This window comes from Sus scrofa, chromosome 2, assembly GCF_054392235.1.
Source record: "Sus scrofa isolate SSC_HxYL_T2T_F1_AM1 chromosome 2, Sscrofa_HxYL_maternal_Yorkshire_Landrace_v2.0, whole genome shotgun sequence".
NCBI lineage: Eukaryota > Metazoa > Chordata > Mammalia > Artiodactyla > Suidae > Sus > Sus scrofa.
This window is the reverse complement of record NC_139384.1, coordinates 10,391,332-10,409,496: the sequence shown is the minus strand read 5'-3', so window position 1 is coordinate 10,409,496 and position 18,165 is coordinate 10,391,332. Positions and strand designations below refer to the sequence as shown.

At 49.3% G+C, this 18,165-nt stretch overlaps 1 protein-coding gene across 1 annotated transcript; it reads left to right on the top strand.

The window, feature by feature from the left end:
* Nucleotides 1-8,524: 8,524 nt before the first annotated feature.
* Nucleotides 8,525-18,084, top strand: LOC146405088 (pregnancy-associated glycoprotein 2-like). Its single transcript, XM_085010993.1, has 9 exons — nt 8,525-8,627; nt 9,728-9,866; nt 11,203-11,320; nt 11,411-11,529; nt 12,769-12,968; nt 13,887-14,000; nt 15,542-15,683; nt 15,771-15,869; nt 17,443-18,084. Exons 1-9 carry the CDS (start codon nt 8,527-8,529, stop codon nt 17,596-17,598), a joined length of 1,188 nt encoding a protein of 395 aa, XP_084867119.1. The 5' UTR covers nt 8,525-8,526; the 3' UTR covers nt 17,599-18,084.
* The last annotated feature ends 81 nt before the right edge of the window (nt 18,085-18,165 follow it).

Here is an 18,165-nt window from a genome sequence, read left to right as displayed (position 1 = left end):
GGCAGTTGCCAGTCTCCAGCTCACAGGGCTCCCCCATGGTCACAAACTCAACCATTGTTTTGGGAGGCAGTTCATGACCATTTGGTCCCGGGGTGCTGGAATGCTCACCCCCAGGTCTGTCAGAGACTTCACTGATAGACCACTCAACGTGCTATTACTGACCTAGGCCTATTACAGTTAGTCAAAAGTTTCTGGACCACCTGTTCTACTAACCCATTATGATCCAGGGAAATACTCCCTCTTGCTGCATATCCCCATATCTAGAGCCACAATGTTACTTACCATCATTGATCCGGTAAAGAACTATGTCTTTGATTAACTGCTTCAAGTTCACTAGCCCTCATTTTTCTTGGAGACTCCATCACGCATTCGGTAATACAAGAAACAATAAGCTTGTCAAACAGGCAAATACAAGCCACAGAGCTAATAGCCGCAATAGAGTCGTAAGCCAAGATTATTGAAGCCAAGAACTTCCTGCTCCAAACCACTTTTAGAAGGGGATGTTGTCAAGACTACGGAGTGGGTCACCCAAAGCAGCAGAGGACTTCAGAATTCAGTAGGCTAATAGCCTGATTACTAGCATTTAAAATCTGTTGAGTGAATTTCCTTAAGGCTTTGATGTGGCTAATTACAGGCTCCAATCCCAATGACAATACAAAAATAACTGTTAAGTTGTTTGACCCATGAGATTACTTGACCCATGAGGCTCATACCAATGGTAGATTGGTTGGGGTCATCTTTAAATTGTTACATCTATGACCTTGAGTCTGAGGGAGTCCTAGACTACATCCTCCTATCCATCCTGGTGGGAGCCAAGTCCATAAATTACTACTACAAAGTCACTGAGCTCCATTAGCTGTGACCAGCAACTCTCTGGTCATCTGACCCAGCCTATTCCACACCAGCCACTATCTCTAAGGGGAATAATATGTAGACATTGTTCATAAGGCAGCCAGCCTAATTTCCTAATGTTACAAGGCTAGGCTGATCATCCTTACTATGATCTAATTGTTCCCAACATAGAGGAGCCCTTAAACTTGTGGCCATAACCTGGTGTTGAGCATAGAAATCCTTCCCACATTTGTGGGAGTTTCCCTTCTAATAAACAGGAGGTTACAGTTTTGGATTGAGCCTTATCTCACTGGTCTGACTAGTCTGGGTGACCATAAAGGAAAATTTATGTTTATGGTCAGAGTCAGAGCTTTTCAATTGGCCAGGTGAGAAAATCCCACCCAGTAATAAAAGAAATTTCCTAAGGGTTATTCAGCCAGAGTCTTAGAGAGGAGAACTCCACCAAGGTAACCCAGAAGTACGAGACACAGGTAACTGGCCACAAACCCAACAATTGGTTTGCCTTTTGAAATTAGCATAGGATGGTGCTCCCAATGGAAAAACATTTGATTCGTATGCAAAAGTTCAAGAAGTCAAGAAAACATTACAGGAGTTCCTGTCATGGCTCAGCAGGTAACAAACCCAACTAGCATGCCTAAGGATGTGGGTTCAATCCCTGACCCCACTCAGTGGGTTAAGGATCCACCATTGCCATGAGCTGTGGTGCAGGTCTCAGACACAGCTCAGATCTTGTGTTGCTGTGGCTGTGGCGTAGGCCAGAGGCTACAGTTCAGATTCAACCCCTAGCGTGGGAACCTCCATATGCCACGGGTGCGGCCCAGAAAAAAATCATAAACCCTCGTGTTAGTCATCTTGGACCAGCTGTCTACTTCTGATGTGGTCGTCGTCTCGACCTAGTGTAGTTTCTCCTTCATGTGAGCATTGTTTTCAGATGATCGTGAGGTCAGCAGTCCTCTCAATAGACCAGTCCAGTGCAGGGGCCCAATTCAGCATTAAGATCTGAAAATCTAGAACTTGTACTTTTCAAAATATCTTTTCTATAGATCTCCTTGAAGAGAAAGTATTTTGCAAAGGCATCAGAGCAAAGTCACTAACTGCCTATAATGACATAAGACTTAAGAAGGCACATTTAAGATCTGATTACAGGAGTTCCCACTGTGGCTCAGTGGAAATGAACCTGACCAGTATCCATGAGGATACGGGTTCAATCCCTGGCCCCAGTCAGCGGGTTAATGATCTGGCATTGCCATAGCTGTGGTATAGGTCACAGGTGTGTCTCAGATACGGTGTTGCTGTGGCTGTGGCATAGGCTGGCAGTTGTAGCTCCAATTTGGCCCCTGGAAACTTCCATATGCCACAAGTGCAGCCCTAAAACAAACAAACCAAAAAATGTGATCAATGCAGTTGACAAAAGAAACTTGGTTACTGTTGAGACATCATACTGCATAATCTGAGGAGACCTCTACCCATTTGATACTGCTCTCCATCTATTTTCCTAATTAATTTAACTCTCCCCCTCACCTCTGAGATGACTCAGGGGCCCTCTGAAGCATCCCAAAGCTTCCTGAAGCCAAAAAAACTTTAATTACAATTTTATAGGAAATTCATTAAAAAATATCTTTAGGAGTTCCCGTCATGGCACAGTGATTAACGAATCCAACAAGGAACCATGAGGTTGCGGGTTCGGTCCCTGACCTTGCTCGGTGGGTTAACGATCCGGCGTTGCCGTGAGCTGTGGTGTAGGTTGCAGACGCAGCTCGGATCCCGCGTTGCTGTGGCTCTGGCGTAGGCCAGTGGCTACAGCTCTGATGAGACCCCTAGCCTGGGAATCTCCATATGCCGCGGGAGCGGCCCAAGAAATAGCAAAAAAAAAGACAAAAAAAAAAATCTTTATAAATCCACAAGTAACAAGTGCTGGAGGGGGTGTGGAGAAAAGGGAACCCTCCTGCACTGTTGGTGGGAATGTAAACTGGTACAGCCACTGTGGAGAACAGTTTGGAGATACCTTAGAAATCTATACATAGAACTTCCACATGACCCCGCAATCCCACTCTTGGGCATCTATCCGGACAAAACTCTACTTAAAAGAGACACATGCACCCGCATGTTCATTGCAGCACTATTCACAATAGCCAAGACATGGAAACAACCCAAATGTCCATCGACAGATGATTGGATTTGGAAGAGGTGGTATATATACACAAAGGAATACTACTCAGCCATAAAAAAAGAATGACAGAATGCCATTTGCAGCAACATGGATGGAGCTAGAGAATCTCATACTGAGTGAAATGAGCCAGAAAGACAAAGACAAATACCATATGATATCACTTATAACTGGAATCTAATATCCAGCACAAATGAACATCTCCTCAGAAAAGAAAATCATGGACTTGGAGAAAAGACCTGTGGCTGCCTGATGGGAGGGGGAGGGAGTGGGAGGGATTGGGAGCTTGGGCTTATCAGACACAACTTAGAATAGATTTACAAGGAGATCCTGCTGAGTAGCATTGAGAACTTTGTCTAGATACTCATGTTGCAACAGAAGAAAGGCTGGGGGAAAAATGTAATTGTAATGTATACATGTAAGGATAACCTGACCCCCTTACTGTACAGTGGGAAAAAATATATATATATATCTTTAAAAAATTGGGGGAGTTCCCACTGTGGCTCAGTGGTAACAAGCCTGACTAGTATCCATGAGGATGAAGGCTCAATCCTGGCATTGCTCAGTGGGTTAAGGGATCCGGCATTGCCATGAGCTGTGATATGGGTCGCAAACTAGGCTCAGATCCTACGTTGCTGTGGCTGTGGTGTAGGATGGCGGCTACAGCTCCAATTCGACCCCCGGCCTGGGAAATTCCATGTGCCACAGGTATGGACCTTTAAAAAAAAGAAACAGCCAAAAAAATTAGTCAGATAGAATTACAGGTCACTGCGGATAATACTTTTCCCAAAGTTACAAGAGATCTCAAAAGAAGATACAGATGACTTCAAGGCAAAGGACTTCACATAACCTGCTGTCAAACGTAACACTTCAAGAAGACTTCGTTCTCTTGGCAGAGAGAAAAAAGGCCAAATTCATGTTTACTACCAGTTTACTTTTAAAATTAATCTACTCAATGAAATTTATTCTAAATTTGGTCAGTTACATGGAATCTCTACCACATATGTGTTTTTAACGCATACATTCCATTTGTATAATTGTCTCTGTACACGCAGAGTCAGGCATATATACAACCTCATTCACATGGCAACGTGGTTGCATATTCGGGTTCTGGAGTTAGGTTACCTGTGTTCATGCCCAGCCTCTGCTACCCAGAGCAGAGAAACCTCAGTTTCACGTGGTTAGAAATAGAGATCGTGGCAGTTGCATGCAGACATCATAAGACTGCTGTGAAAATTAAATGAAATCATGTTGGTACCTTTAGCGCATTACTTAGACCTAGAAAGTGCTCAGGAGTTGTCCGGCTATAATGGTAATGCTGAGTGATGCAGAGAGCTGGGCCCTCCATCCCCAACAAGCAAGTGGAATGGCCCTGCCAGACCTCAGTATATCTTCCTCCATGAGACTAGCCGTATTGCAATAGTTGATCTTCTACGTTCAATCAAATGCCAAGATTCTGTTATTCTGTGACTATAATTACATGTGATGTTGGTTCTGAACTGTCAGCATGACAGGGAAATTCAATCACGAACAGCTAACAAAATTACTACGATTTTATTGTCGTGATTATATTTTTATTTTTTCTTACAGTATATTTGACTTAGTTTTGTGTCGATTTCTAAGGCATGGCATAGTGACCCAGTCATTCATGTATATACATTCTTTCTCTCCTACTCTCTTCCATCATGTTCTACCCCAAGAGATTGGACATAGCTCCCTGGGCTGTACAATAGAACCCCATTGCTAACAATTCTAAAGGGAATATTTGCATCCACCAACCCCAAACGCCCCATCCATCCCACTCCCTCCCCCTCCCTCCTCCCCCAGGGCAACCACAGGTCTGCTCTCCATGTCCATGATCTCTTTCTGGTTTGCAGATAAGATCTTTAGCCATTCTTTAGATTCCATGATATCACATGGTATTTGTCTTTCTCTTTGAGACTTGCTTCACTTAGGAGGAGAATTCTTGAGTCTGGCGCCTTAGACCCTTCGGCCATGCTGGCACTTTTATTGGAGGCTTTTTATTTCACACGTACACCTTCTTTCTCTTTTCCACTGAAAGCCTTGCTTCATAATGACATTAGCAAAATTACTTACATGCTTTAACGTATAACCTAAATATGACACTTTCAGGGGAACTGTAGCAAGATCACCAACACTAAGATTACTGAATAGAGTTTCAGATTTCTTTAGCCAGTTTGTTTGTTTGCTTTGGTTTGGTTTGGTTTTAGTTTGGGGGGGGTGGTATTTATTAGTTTGTTTTAGTCCTTAGATAATATCTCACTCTGAACATAGAGTGAAAATTCTGAATTTTAAAACGACTGAATTAATATTTTTTTCTATGTGGCTATGTCACCAACTTGATGCAATTAGGTTCATTTGTTTTAGTTGGTTCTCAATCTTGACAGATGAGTTTATCTATTTTTTGATTCTGAAACACATTGACATGGTTGCAAAGGCAAACTAGAAAGCAAGAAAAACCTCACTTCCATCCCTTCCCCTCCCCCATAAGATTAAACTTGTATTCAATTTTGGTTTGTTCTTCCACTGTTGCTTATTGAAAATGTACATGTATATGTATGTAAAAGCAACAAACTCAAGCACGGTTCTGGGCCCTCTTTCTTTAAGGCCTAAACAATTACCATATATAAAATAACCAACAAGACCTAGCATATTGTAGAGGGAAGTCTCAATTGTTTTCTTTCTATGGCCACACCCACGGCATATGGAAGTTCCCAGGCTAGGGGTCAAAACACAGCTAGAGCTGCTGGCCTACACCACAGCCACAGCAGCAACGTGGGATCCGAGCCACATCTGTGACCTACACCACAGCTTACGGCAGTGCCAGATCCTTAACCCACTGATCCAGGACAGGGATCAAACCCGCATCCTCATGAGCACTGTGTCTGGTTCTTAAGTCTCTGAGACACAACAGGAATTTGAACTCAATGCTTTACAATAACCGATAAGAGAAAAGAATCCCAAAAAATGAGATATACATGTATGTATAACTGAATCACTTGGCTGTGCCCCTAAAATTAACACAACATTGTAAATGAACGAGACTTCCACTTTTAAAAATACTTTTAAAAAATGCACTTGCACTAGTAACAATCATAATAACAACACAAAATCCCTAAACAGTATACCCTGGAGATCTCACCCATCCACTCCTCTCCACACCCCCACTGTAACCAGCTGTGCACCTGCCCTACATACCTGAATTGACCCTCCCCTGTGGATGGTCACCTCAGATATGTTTATAAGCTTTTGCTTTTACAAACAACATTGCAGTGAACAGCTTGTACCTAGCACATATTTCATTGCATTTTTGCAGTGTGTCTTTGGGAGAGGTCCCTAGAGGAAACATTGCTGAATTAAAGGGCATACATGTGTGGCTTGCTAGATACTGTCAGGTCCCCTCCAAAGGACTGAATCACCTCAATTTTAACACTGTTCAAAAATGAGGAGGAAGATACAGTGGCCCCCACATCTTCTGTCGCTCAGCTAGTGACCAGGTCAGCCTCCCATTGTTCTCCCCCATGGACACGCCTGGACAGATCTCAGGCAAGACCACCCAAGTCCAGGGAGCCCTGAAGCAGCCACAAAATGCCATTATCTTTGCTTTGGCTGCAATAGCAGTTTAACCAGCAGCCCTGTTCATCTCAGGCTGAGCAGAAGCCTAAAATGGTCTTTATTTTTGTTTGTTTGTTTTCTTTGATTGATAAGGCATTTAAAAATTGATTATTTCACTGTATGTTTGTTTTGACAAACTAAATTTTTCTTTTTGTCTTTTTGCCTTTTTCGTGGCCCGCACCCGTGGCATATGGAGATTCCTAGGCTAGGGGTCTAATCGGAACTATAGCCACCAGCCTACGCCAGAGCCACAGCAACACGGGATCTGAGCCGTGTCTGCAACCTACACCACAGCTCACGGCAATGACAGATCTTTAACCCAATGAGCGAGGCCAGGGATCGAACCCGCAACCTCATGGCTCCTAGTCGGATTCGTTAATCACTGAGCCACGACGGGAACTCCACACTAAATATTTCAAGGCGTGGATCCTATTAGAGAATTATAACAAGTGCAGGGTGGAGTTTCTGCTGTGACTCAGCAAGTTAAGAACAAGACTAGTATCCATCAGGATGCTAGTTAGATCCGAGGCCTCATTCAAGGAGTTAAAGATCCGGTATTGCCACGACCTGTGTCATATGTCAAGGAAGAGGATCAGAGTTGGCAATGCTGTGGCTGTGGTGTAAGCCTCAGCTGCAGCTCTAATATCACCCCTAGCCTGGGAACTCCCATAGGATGCAGGTGCAGCCCTAAAATAAGAAGAAAACAATAGTGAACAGTGGATGGAATTATTATATTCATTGGTTATCTATTCCCGCTGGTCTTTCTTGACAAATGGAATGAAAAGTCACATGGTTAAGATGCATTTAGTCTCTTATCCATTTGACCAGCATGAATGGAATCTCCTCTCTGTCTCCTCTTGACTCCCACCTCCAGAAAGAAAACCTGCACAGAGGCAGGCTGAATCCAGCACACAGGTGCTTGAGGTTGGGATCATAGTATGTTTCTTCGGTAAAAAAGAGAGAGAGAAAAAAAAATTAGTAGTTAACTTTTGAAATCAGGGGATTTTACATAAATATCCAGACTTCTGACTTCTCTGGAAAATGTGGCCAACCAGCCTGCTTTCCAGCATGGCAGCCACTGGTTGGAGCTGAGTAGGGGCTGCCCCAGCCCAGGGTGCCCATCCAACCAGGCCATTCATTGACTTTGTGTCCTGGGCCATGCGTTTCTGAGAACTGCCCTAGACGGCCAGCTCCCTGAAGACAAGGACTGCCTGTGTCTTACTCAACTTTGACTTCCTGGCATCTAACCCGGACCCCAGCACACAGGGTCCTCCATTAATGTGTGCTGGATAAACAAACATCTTTTGAATTCATGCATCCCATTTCTTCCAATATTAAAACTGGGCCATTGTAATTCCCTCTAGCCTTGGTTTCTGAAGAGGATGTGCATCCCAGGTGCCATGATCTGTGCCATGGGTCCCTACCTAAAGCCACTTGTATGTCAGGAGGCTGCACTTAAGTCTTTACTTTGCCATTTGAACTCTTCACAATCCCTGCTCCAACAGAGGACAGAAAGGCACACCTCACAAAGTGGCTGCCAAGACCACACAAAACTATGTAATGTCAAGCATGGCCCCCAGCACTTATTTTTATCACATTATTAGCAGTGTTTCATCTCCCATGTCACAAGAGCTTCCCAGCTCTTTGTTAGTCCCCGCACTTTGATTTGGTTGTGCAGTTAAGCCCCAAGGAAGACATAGAAGGAGAATCTCTGGATTCTGAGAATTTTCCAAGTCCACCGCCAAAGATATCGATGGAGGCTAAGATCTTATCAGGAGGTCTGTATTTCTTATCAGGTCCATTGGTGGCCGAGAGGGGACGATAGAGGTATGTCAGAGCATATATAACTAGGAGTTTCCAGCCACCACTGCATGCTCAGAACTCCCTCTTTCCTGAGTACCTGGACCCAGGAAAGAAGCATGAAGTGGCTTGTGATCCTTGGGCTGGTGGCCCTCTCAGACTGCTTAGTCATGTAAGTACGGGGACTAGAACTGACAGCATCTCTCTCTATGGAAGGTTTCTTGTCGCCCTGGCATCCTCTTATTCCTCCACACATTGGGGTTAGAAGGGAATGCCATCATTCCTGACAGTCTTAAACCTCAGCTCTCACTGACTGATAAGTACTTTGCATGGGAACCATGGGGCCCAAGGGTCTTGGGGAAGGCCTGCAGAATTGCACAACTCTGGGGGCACCAGTCCCATCACAACCCATATGAAAAATGGCACTCCTTGGATTTGTTCAGTGCACATCCTGTGCAACTGTCACTGAGGTCCCGTGGAAAGCATTTCTCCTGCATTTGCTCCTAGGTCTTCTCTCGGCTCTCTCTCCATTTCTGTGTCTATGAGTTTCTAGGGCTTCACCTGTGGATCTCTCTTCTTTCTCTCCAACTCTCTGGCTGACTCTACCCATGAAGAACACTCGGAGGTTTTGTTCATTTTCCTTTCAAGTCTGATTCTTCCTCATTCGCTAGCCTCTTAATTGGCACAATTTATTCCCCATCTCCTGGCTCCATCTCTCATCCCTTTCTTCGGCTTGAGCCCTGGAGGAAGATCAGGAGGCCTACTGCTAGGCCTTTCGACCTCTAACAAGCAGTATGACCACAGCCAAGTCACAGACTCCCTGTCCTGCATTTCAAAGTCCTTCTCTCTAAAAAGAGGATCACGATCCCCCTTCTGCCTCCTCCCAGAGCTACTGTGAGGCAGATACTCTTGGATGACAATAGCGATGGGATCGGCTACCATGGTGGAGACTTCCCACACATAAGGCACATGACTTCCATCCTCTTCCTTAACAGCCAGAACATTCTATGTAGGGGGCGGGGCTATTGCATTCAACCTGGGTGCCACTGGAGGCTCTGAGGCTCCAAGGGCTCCCATGGCTTTTGCAACATTACAGGAAAGAACCTGTATTCAAACCTAGGCCCTTGCCATGGTCTTTGCAGGATGACACTCCTCATAACAATGCTTGGAAAATACACAGCGTCGGTACAATGGAGGGTGACAGTCCTTCTACAACATGGGCAGCTGTTGGCTATCTCTTGTTTTTTTCCTTTTCCCAATGCACCGTGAAAGGATCCCTCTCACGAAGGTCAAGTCCGTCCGAGAAAGCCTCAGAGAAAAAGGCTTGCTGAAAAATTTCCTCAAGGAACATCCTTACAAAATGATCCAGAACCTGAAAATCACTTCTCATCCACTGAGGAACTACCTGGATGTGAGTGAAAGGGGATGAAGGCCCCATAGGTACCCCTGGTGCTCTGGTCAAGCCTGGGGTTCCCCTGGAGGGGCCAGGAGGGATGTTGGGGCTGGGACCCCTTCAGGAAGCAGAACCACAGGGGGATCTGGCGCCTCACACCCAGAGGAGAAGGCACTCCCACCCTCAACTCTTGGTCTGTGGTGACTGGGCCCAGAGATGACCCGGTGGCAGGTAAACCTCCATTTCTGTGCCAGAGGAAATTTTGGGGGACTGGGGGGCGGGGCAGCACTGCGCTCGAAGCATATGGAAGTTCCCAGGCTAGGAGTTGAATTAGAGCTGCAACAACCAGCCTACACCACAGCCACAGCAAGGCATTTCATGCCACGTCTGCTACCTACACCACAGCTCACGGCCACGCCATTCTTCAACCCACTGAGCGGGGCCAGGGATCCAACCCAATCCTCACAGATCCTAGGGGGGTTCATCATGGCTGAGCCATAGCTGGAACTCCCAAGATTCTTCTTTTTGAACTAAGGGAGCCACTTAGTTACAGATGAAGGGTGAGTCATGTCTAACTAAACAATAAAGCCAACTGCAAAGCAACTTTGAGGCCACAGACAGTGGAAGTCCATCCAGCCTCTGTAGACCCCAAAATGATACGAGTAAAAGTTATTGAGCTCCTACGGTGGGTGATGCTATAAAAACTTAATACCCTATGGTTATGATTGCTGATTTTATTTTTTATTTTTTGTCTCTTTTGCCTTTTGAGGGCCACGCCCATGGCATATGGAGGTTCCCAGACTAGGGATCAAGTCAGACGTACAGCTGCTGGCCTACGCCACAGCCACAGGAATGGGGGGATTCGAGCTGTGTCTAAAGACCCACATTGCTGTTCATGGCAACACCAGATCCTTAACCCACTGAGTGAGGCCAGGGAAGGAACCCGTGTCCTCATTGATACTATTCGGGTTCGTTAACTGCTGAGCCACGACAGGAACGCCCATGGCTACTGATTTTGAGAAAGGCCTTTATCTTTCTCAAGAATGCATATCTCAGTCTGAGACACAGACAAAGAATAAATGAATGTCGCAATAAAGGGCCAACTGCGTGCTGTTGACAGGACAAGGTTTGAGTTTGGGTGAAGGAAGGAGAAGGAAGTGCTCAGGCTGGGCCTTGAGGGGGACACTGGAGAGCTGCTCCAATGAGACACTGGTCTGAGCACAGGCTGTGAGGTGGGGCCGTGCACAAGGGATATTAGGTGCCATGGGACACCACGAGGTTGGTGGCACATTGGGAAACCAGGGTGACCAGGGCACCCAGGCCTGCCTTGATCACCCCTCCCCGGACCCTATAGATGGTCTACGTGGGCAACATCACCATTGGAACACCTCCACAGCAGTTCAGTGTCGTCTTTGACACCGGCTCAGCTGACCTGTGGGTGCCCTCCGTCTACTGCAAAAGCAAGGCCTGTGGTGAGTGCCCTCCCCGCCCACCTTGTGCTCCCCCCGACCCCCTCCTCAGACCTCAGCAAGCTGATGGAAATTCATCTCCTCTGTCTGCAGTTACACACAGGTCCTTCAACCCTTCCCACTCCAGCACCTTCCGCCTCCCGGGCATAAACTTCGAGTTGAAATACGGCTCTGGAAAGATTTCAGGATTCCTTGGCTATGACACTGTTCGGGTAATGTGGAAACTGCAAGCTCAGGCAGGGCTGGCCCTGGAAGGGACTGCTGCTTCCCAGGCAGACACAGATCCCTTGGGAGGGCCTGCCTTTCCCAAAGTTCCGAGTGGCTCGCCCCCCACCTGCCCTGGGGAGGAAGTGCACCTGCTGACACGCAAACTCTCAGAAGAGCTAACCCAGAGAAATGTTTGCGTGTGGATTTGCTGCTCAGGTGTCACTTTGCTGGCAGCGGGGAGGAGGGGAGTAAAACACACACATTTCTGTTCCCCCACTAGGCCTGGCACTGTGCCAGGCACTTCCACTGTGACCATTGTTTAATTCTGCAGCCCCTCTCCCCTGCAGCAGGTACTGTCATTACCTCCTTTGTACAGATTAGGGAACTGGGGTGCAGAGAACAAGGGCCTTGGCCAAGGTCACCCACCCATCTGGTAAGTGGTGAAGCTGGGCTGGCCAGTCAGAATTAAGCTGTTGTGGGGCTTTCGGAGGAGAGAATAAAACTGATCTGGGGACCCTGGGGAGCAGCCCAGGGCTTCAGGCACTCAGGCAGGGGAGGCAGGGGGCCAAAGATGTGGGAGCAACCTGCTAAGTGCACTCTTACTCTAGGTGGTCTTGGAGAATCTAATTAAAACTAAGGCCGGCCTCCTCCAAAGGGCCAGGGTATTCTCTTTCCCTTTCTCACTGTCTCTCTCTCTCTCTCTCTGTCGCTCTCTCTCTCTCTCTCTCTCTCTCTCTCTCTCTCTCTCTCTCTCACACACACACATACACACACACACCCCGCATGTTTCTCGGCAGAATTTTCATAAGAACCTTGAAGCTACCTTTTACAATGGGCATTTGTCTTACTGTGTAGATGCAGAATCGACAACGCATAGCAATGAACCCATCCCTTTCTGCCATCAGATCCCAGGGGTGCCAAAGAGAAAGCTACCCTGCCCTCTACTCATTTCTCCTCAGGTGGGAACCATTTGATCCTGCCCTGAGTCTCACTCTCCCCCCAGGACGAGGGCATAAAGCCAGTCTACTAACTACAGACAGTGTTTGCAGATGGAGCAGCTGTGGGTTGAAATCCACAGCCCTGCACAAATGGAGGCAAATCCTGGTCCAGCTCAGCCTATGGTCAAGCCAGGGCCCAGGCAGGCCTTAGTTCTCTGCAAGCTAATGGCATCTCTTACCCCCTTCACCCCAGTCCAGCCCCAGACCTGCTTAAAAATCCACGTGGGAACACCCCCTCTCCCGCAGATCGGCAGTCTCATGACCATGAACCAGATATTTGGCCTGAGCCAGTTGGAGACCGGTGAGGCCTTTGAACATGGAGTCTTTGATGGAGTCCTGGGCCTGGGCTTTCCCAGCCTCGCCCTCAAAAGGACCACCCCCATCTTCGACAACCTAAAGAAGCAAGGGCAAATTTCTGAGCCTGTCTTTGCCTTCTACCTGAGCACGTAAGTCTCAGCTAGACAAGCCCTCTCGCCACATCAGCTGTACGACGCTTTCAGTTGCATGAAAAATTCTAGACTATGTGATGCAGATAGTTAAGAATAAGATCAACCAAATGGGACTCAAGGCCACAGTTGGCCATGCACCCAGATTTGGTAAATAAAGGTTTATGGAACACGCCATGCTCCTGGGGCCAAGAGCAGCACTTGGTCCAGAGAGGTGGAGGGAGGAGGAGGAGCAGTGGAGGGGTCAGGATACAGGTGGGAGGAGGAGAGAACGGGATTCGCTGACGGATTCGATAAGGAAGGGAGGACAGGGATGGGGGGATTCTTTCTTCCTCACTCACATTTGACCAGGAGCCCAGGAGCAGCTAGAGCACTGGCAGGGGCCAGTGCGAAAGGAACATGTGGGACCCCTTGTGGAAAAAGCTTGAGTTTCAGGACAGAGATGGAAGAGGCACGGGGCCCTGCTGAACGGGGGGCCCATGGATGGCTCAGGTCACAGGCCCAGGAACCTGGCCCTGGGTGAGCCTGATCCATGCCCTTAGTGACCTCAGGTCTCAGCTTTCCTGAAAATTGACAGGCTGGCCCAGTGGAAGCCACAGCCCTCCAGGCTGGGGTCCCCTGAGGGACTCTGTCAGCAGGCTGATTGCGGGAAGGGACCAGGCCCTCCAGGAAGGGTGGGTGGTCAGAGCCTGGCCAGGATGCCCAGGTTCAAACCTCTTCTGGGCCACTCATTAGCCAGTCAGGTACTCAACCCTCCATGCCTCAATTCCTGCATCTGTAAAATGGGACCTTAGCAGTGCCTGTGAGGGGTGGATAAACACAGCCCTCAACAGTGCCTGGTGTGTGGCCGAATTTGAGAAAAGCCACCCATTATTCTCCTACACTCAGCCCTCCCTCTCCCTCTCCTCTTCTCAACAGGAAGGAGGAGGGCAGTGCAGTGATATTTGGTGGCGTGGACAGAAGCTTCTATAAAGGAGAGCTCAAGTGGGTGCCCCTGACAAAACCCAACTACTGGCAGATCGCCTTGGACAGGTAAGCCCCTCCCTCTGAGGGCCACCCTGAGGGATGTCCCCACACATGCACACAGACATGGACAGGCTCACACACATGCACTCACAGATGCACCACCACACACACACACAGATACACACATACACATACACTCCACACACAAAACAACGCTCTGAAACACAAAGACAAATGTAGACACTCACAGGCACAAAAGACACACAGGCAGGCACACACAGTCACACAGACACACGAACATACACAGACATAGAGATACACAGACAGACACGCACACCTCTCAGAGTTTATATTCACTCACGCCTCCTGACCAGGGTCCTGACAAGGGCCCAGAAATGCTTGTGCAACCAGGGACACTGCATCTTCCGTGCTGAGAGGCAGGCGGGGAGCATGGGTTGAGGTCCCTGAAGTGTCCCGAAAGGAGGATCAGGGAGACTTCCACGAGCCTGAGCAGGCTGGTGCTACGATGACCAACCGTCCTCGGCTACCCAGGCCCAAGCAGGTGATTAGGGCACAGGACCGCCAGTGGGAAAACAGGACACATCCTGGACAAACTGGGAAAACGGGTCTCCTTAGGGAGAAGCTACCCAGCAGTGCACAGAGGTTGGCTGCATTCCTGAGACTGGAAAGCACATCAGACAGAGAGACACTTCCTGACCCTGACCCACCCAGCCCCATCCCAGGCACACAGGGGGACAGGGGCTATGGCAGAGACCACCAGGGAGCTGGGATCCAAGAGTGGCCTCAGAACGAGAGGCAGGAGTTGAGCCCCTCACACAAGAGCTTCCTTGTCCCTTGGAGGCCCCTGGGCCGCTCAGTCATCACCTGCCCAGGAGCCTCAGTGCCTGAGCCAGCCCAGGGGGCAGGGCTGGGGGACAGCCGCTCCCTTGGCACCCTGTGTCCCCCTCCCCACCACTCTGAGCATCTGCTGCCCCAGAGAATCTCCACCGTCCCTCTGGGTGTTGACCCGTTATTGCTCAGACACCAGAATCAGGGCTCTGGTTGTCCCTCATTCATGTCTTCATTCATTCATTCAACAAACCCATGGCGTGGATCTGCTCTGTGCTGGGCCCTGAGGATACCCCTTGTTCTTACAGACCTAGCATCTAGGAAGGTGGACATTCAGGAAACAAGTCCCACAAAGAATGAATTACCACTTTGCTCCAGGCTAGACATGAGGAAGTGTGTACAGAGAAAGGCCAAGAGTGGAGAATGATCTAGTCGGGAGATGGGAGGGGGTGGCGGGAGAATTCCCTGAAATGTGACAATGAAGCTGCAACCCAGATGATGAGGAGAAATCAACCAAAGGGGATGGGGGCCTTCTAGACAGGGTGACCAGCATGTGCCAAGGCCCTGAGGCACAAATGAGCCCGGTGCATTCAGGAACTGAAAGGAAATCAAGGACAGTGAAATGACCAGAGCAAAGGAAAACAGAGTGGGGACAAGAGCTGGAGGACTGTTCTGGAGACAGTCGTGGGTGGGGGCGGTGGCAGCAGTGGGAGACTTCAGCGTGACCCTGGAGCTCCCTTTGTCCCACTGTCTCTCAGGATCACCTGGAGAGGGCAAATTATTGGTTGTCCCCGCGGCTGCCAGGCCATCGTGGATACCGGGACCACTTACCTGATGGGCCCACACGCAGAGGTGGACAAAATCCATTCTCTCCTGAATGCAGTGCCCCATCAGAAAGAGGTGAAGTATCAGGCCACAGGGTCACTCTGGGGCTCTTCTCCCAGGAAGGATCAGCTGAGCCAACCTCTCTCCCTCTTCCTCTAACAGTACCTGGTCCAGTGTAATGCCAGGGACACCTACCCTGACATCATCTTCACCATTAACAATGTCGACTACCCAGTGCCAGCTCATGCCTACATCCGAAAGGTGAGGGGCCAACCCTGGGGGCTGGTTCTTAAATCTGCAATGTGTGGGACCAGTGTGCTGCTGGATGCCAGGAGGAGGGGGCCCTCTACAGGCCAAGATGCACCCCTGCAGTTCCCACCCCACCACCCACCACCACGTGGCCCTGGCTGGAGAGGGGGCCAGGGCCTCCCACAAAACCAGTCTCTTGAAGGCAAAGGGAAGACTAGGACAACCACCATCCTGAAATAAAGATGGAGACTCCACCCCGGGCAGGCACGGTGCCAGGCACAAGGAGAGGGGACCACTAAGGGCCTTGGCCCTCAAGGGCCCACAGATGGATGACACAGAATCCCTGTGATCATCAGGCTGAGGGACAAGGGGGTGGCTGAGGACACTGCCAGTGTGTTGTCCCGCCAGAGTGGTTCACAGTCTCCCTGCCCATCTCCAAAGTGCCCTGGTTTGGATGATGATTAGAGGGTTTGCCGAGTCCTAGGCTGCACCTGCCCTTCGTAAGCCCCAGGTCCCCCTCTGGGAGCTGGGACACCAGACCAGCCCTGTGCAGGGCTTGGAGGCCCTCCTGCATGAAGGGGACACAGTGACTGCACAGCCCCTGGCTCAGACTTGAGCGTTAATGCACATCAGCTCCCAATGGGAATTGAGAGGAGGCTGAAGGAGCTCAAAGAAGGCTGTGAGGAAGAGAGGGAATTTCAATGATTCTAAACCCCCAGCCTCTTGGAGGAGTGAGAAGCCCCTCTGGGGTGGAGGTAAATCGACACTGGGCTCCGTGCCCACGGCACCCCTGGGGGCTGTGCCAAGGGATGCCAGGGGAAGTCCCAGCATGACAAGGGCTAGAGACAAGGGAGCACCAGGCCAAGTGACCCAACTCAGCCTGGAGTGGCCAAGGAGGGTGAGCAGGGATCCAGAAGGCCATCCGTGTGGGGGTGGGGGAGTGAGGCGCTGAGCGCAGCCTTAAAGAACAGGTTGTGCAAGAAATAGCAACAACAACAACAACAACAACTACAATTTAAAAAAAAAAAAGGAGTTCCCGTCGTGGCGCAGTGGTTAACGAATCCGACTAGGAACCATGAGGTTGCGGGTTCGGTCCCTGCCCTTGCTCAGTGGGTTAAGGATCCGGCGTTGCCGTGAGCTGTGGTGTAGGTTGCAGACGCGGCTCAGATCCCGCGTTGCTGTGGCTCTGGCGTAGGCCGGTGGCTACAGCTCCGATTCGACCCCTAGCCTGGGAACCTCCATATGCCGCGGGAGTGGCCCAAGAAATAGCAACAACAACAAAAATTTAAAAAAAAAAAAAAAAAAAGAACAGGTTGTGGGGAAAGGGGCAAGAAAAGGCCTTCTGTGCAGAGAGAACAGCCAGCCTGGGGCGGAAGGAAAGAAACAGCAGGGAGGGGGGGAGGGGGGCTACAGTCTGCCTGGTTCTTCGATGGACACCCCACTTCCACAGCTGCTCAGAGAGCCACTCAGCTCTCACCTAAGGCGGGAGATGAAACCCAGAAGCTGCAGATCTGGATACAGAGGTTGGGCAGCAGCAGGTGAGTGCTCGGGCTCAGGCTCACGGCTGTGTCTTTCCTCCTCCCAGGATGCTGCTAATAACCTCTGCTACAGCACCTTTGAGGGGATGGCGGATACTCTGACCAACAGCCAGAACTGGATCCTGGGGCACATGTTCCTAAGGGTGTACTTCACCGTGTTCGATCGAGGACAGAACAGGATTGGCCTGGCTCGGGCCGCATAAATGCTGGGGCTGCTTCCAGAAACAACCAGGCCCACCTCCCCAAACACACATTCCCTCACACCTAGGGCATTCCCGCCCAAGGAGGGCGGCTTGAACGGGGTTCAATGTTCTGCAAAGCCCAGTTCTCAGTAAAGAATAAAGGATTGCCTTTGCAATGGTGCTGATACCAACCAGTGCCTCTCTTGGAGTCTGGGCGATTCCTGGTAATCCTGCAGGCCTGGACAACCTCGTCTGAACCACAAGTGAGAGGAGCCCACCTCCATGAGATTGCCAATGGAAGGGCAGACTTCTTGGAAGGATACTGGGGACTGGGGATGCAGGAACCAGAGCAGATCCAAAGATCTCAGTGACTGGACCCAATAAATCAGACTCAGCTTACTCTCTTCCCTGCTCTTTCCCTTCTCTCATCTTTGATCGAGTCTCTTAACTGGACAGCTTTCTGCCCTCAGGCCTCTACACGAAATGAAAGACTCCGAAGCTTCCTGCCCCAGTGTTTTATTTTATTTTATTTTTACCTTTTTTTTCCTACTGTACAGCATGGTGACCCAGTTACACATACACATATCC

Excerpts from the sequence above, each read along its gene's own strand:
- LOC146405088 (XM_085010993.1), top strand. The coding sequence starts at position 8,527 with ATGCTCAGAACTCCCTCTTTCCTGAGTACCTGGACCCAGGAAAGAAGC. Across the intron at positions 12,969-13,886 it reads TTTGCCTTCTACCTGAGCAC|GAAGGAGGAGGGCAGTGCAG; the intron begins GTAAGTCTCAGC and ends TCTTCTCAACAG. Across the intron at positions 15,870-17,442 it reads CTCATGCCTACATCCGAAAG|GATGCTGCTAATAACCTCTG; the intron begins GTGAGGGGCCAA and ends TCCTCCTCCCAG.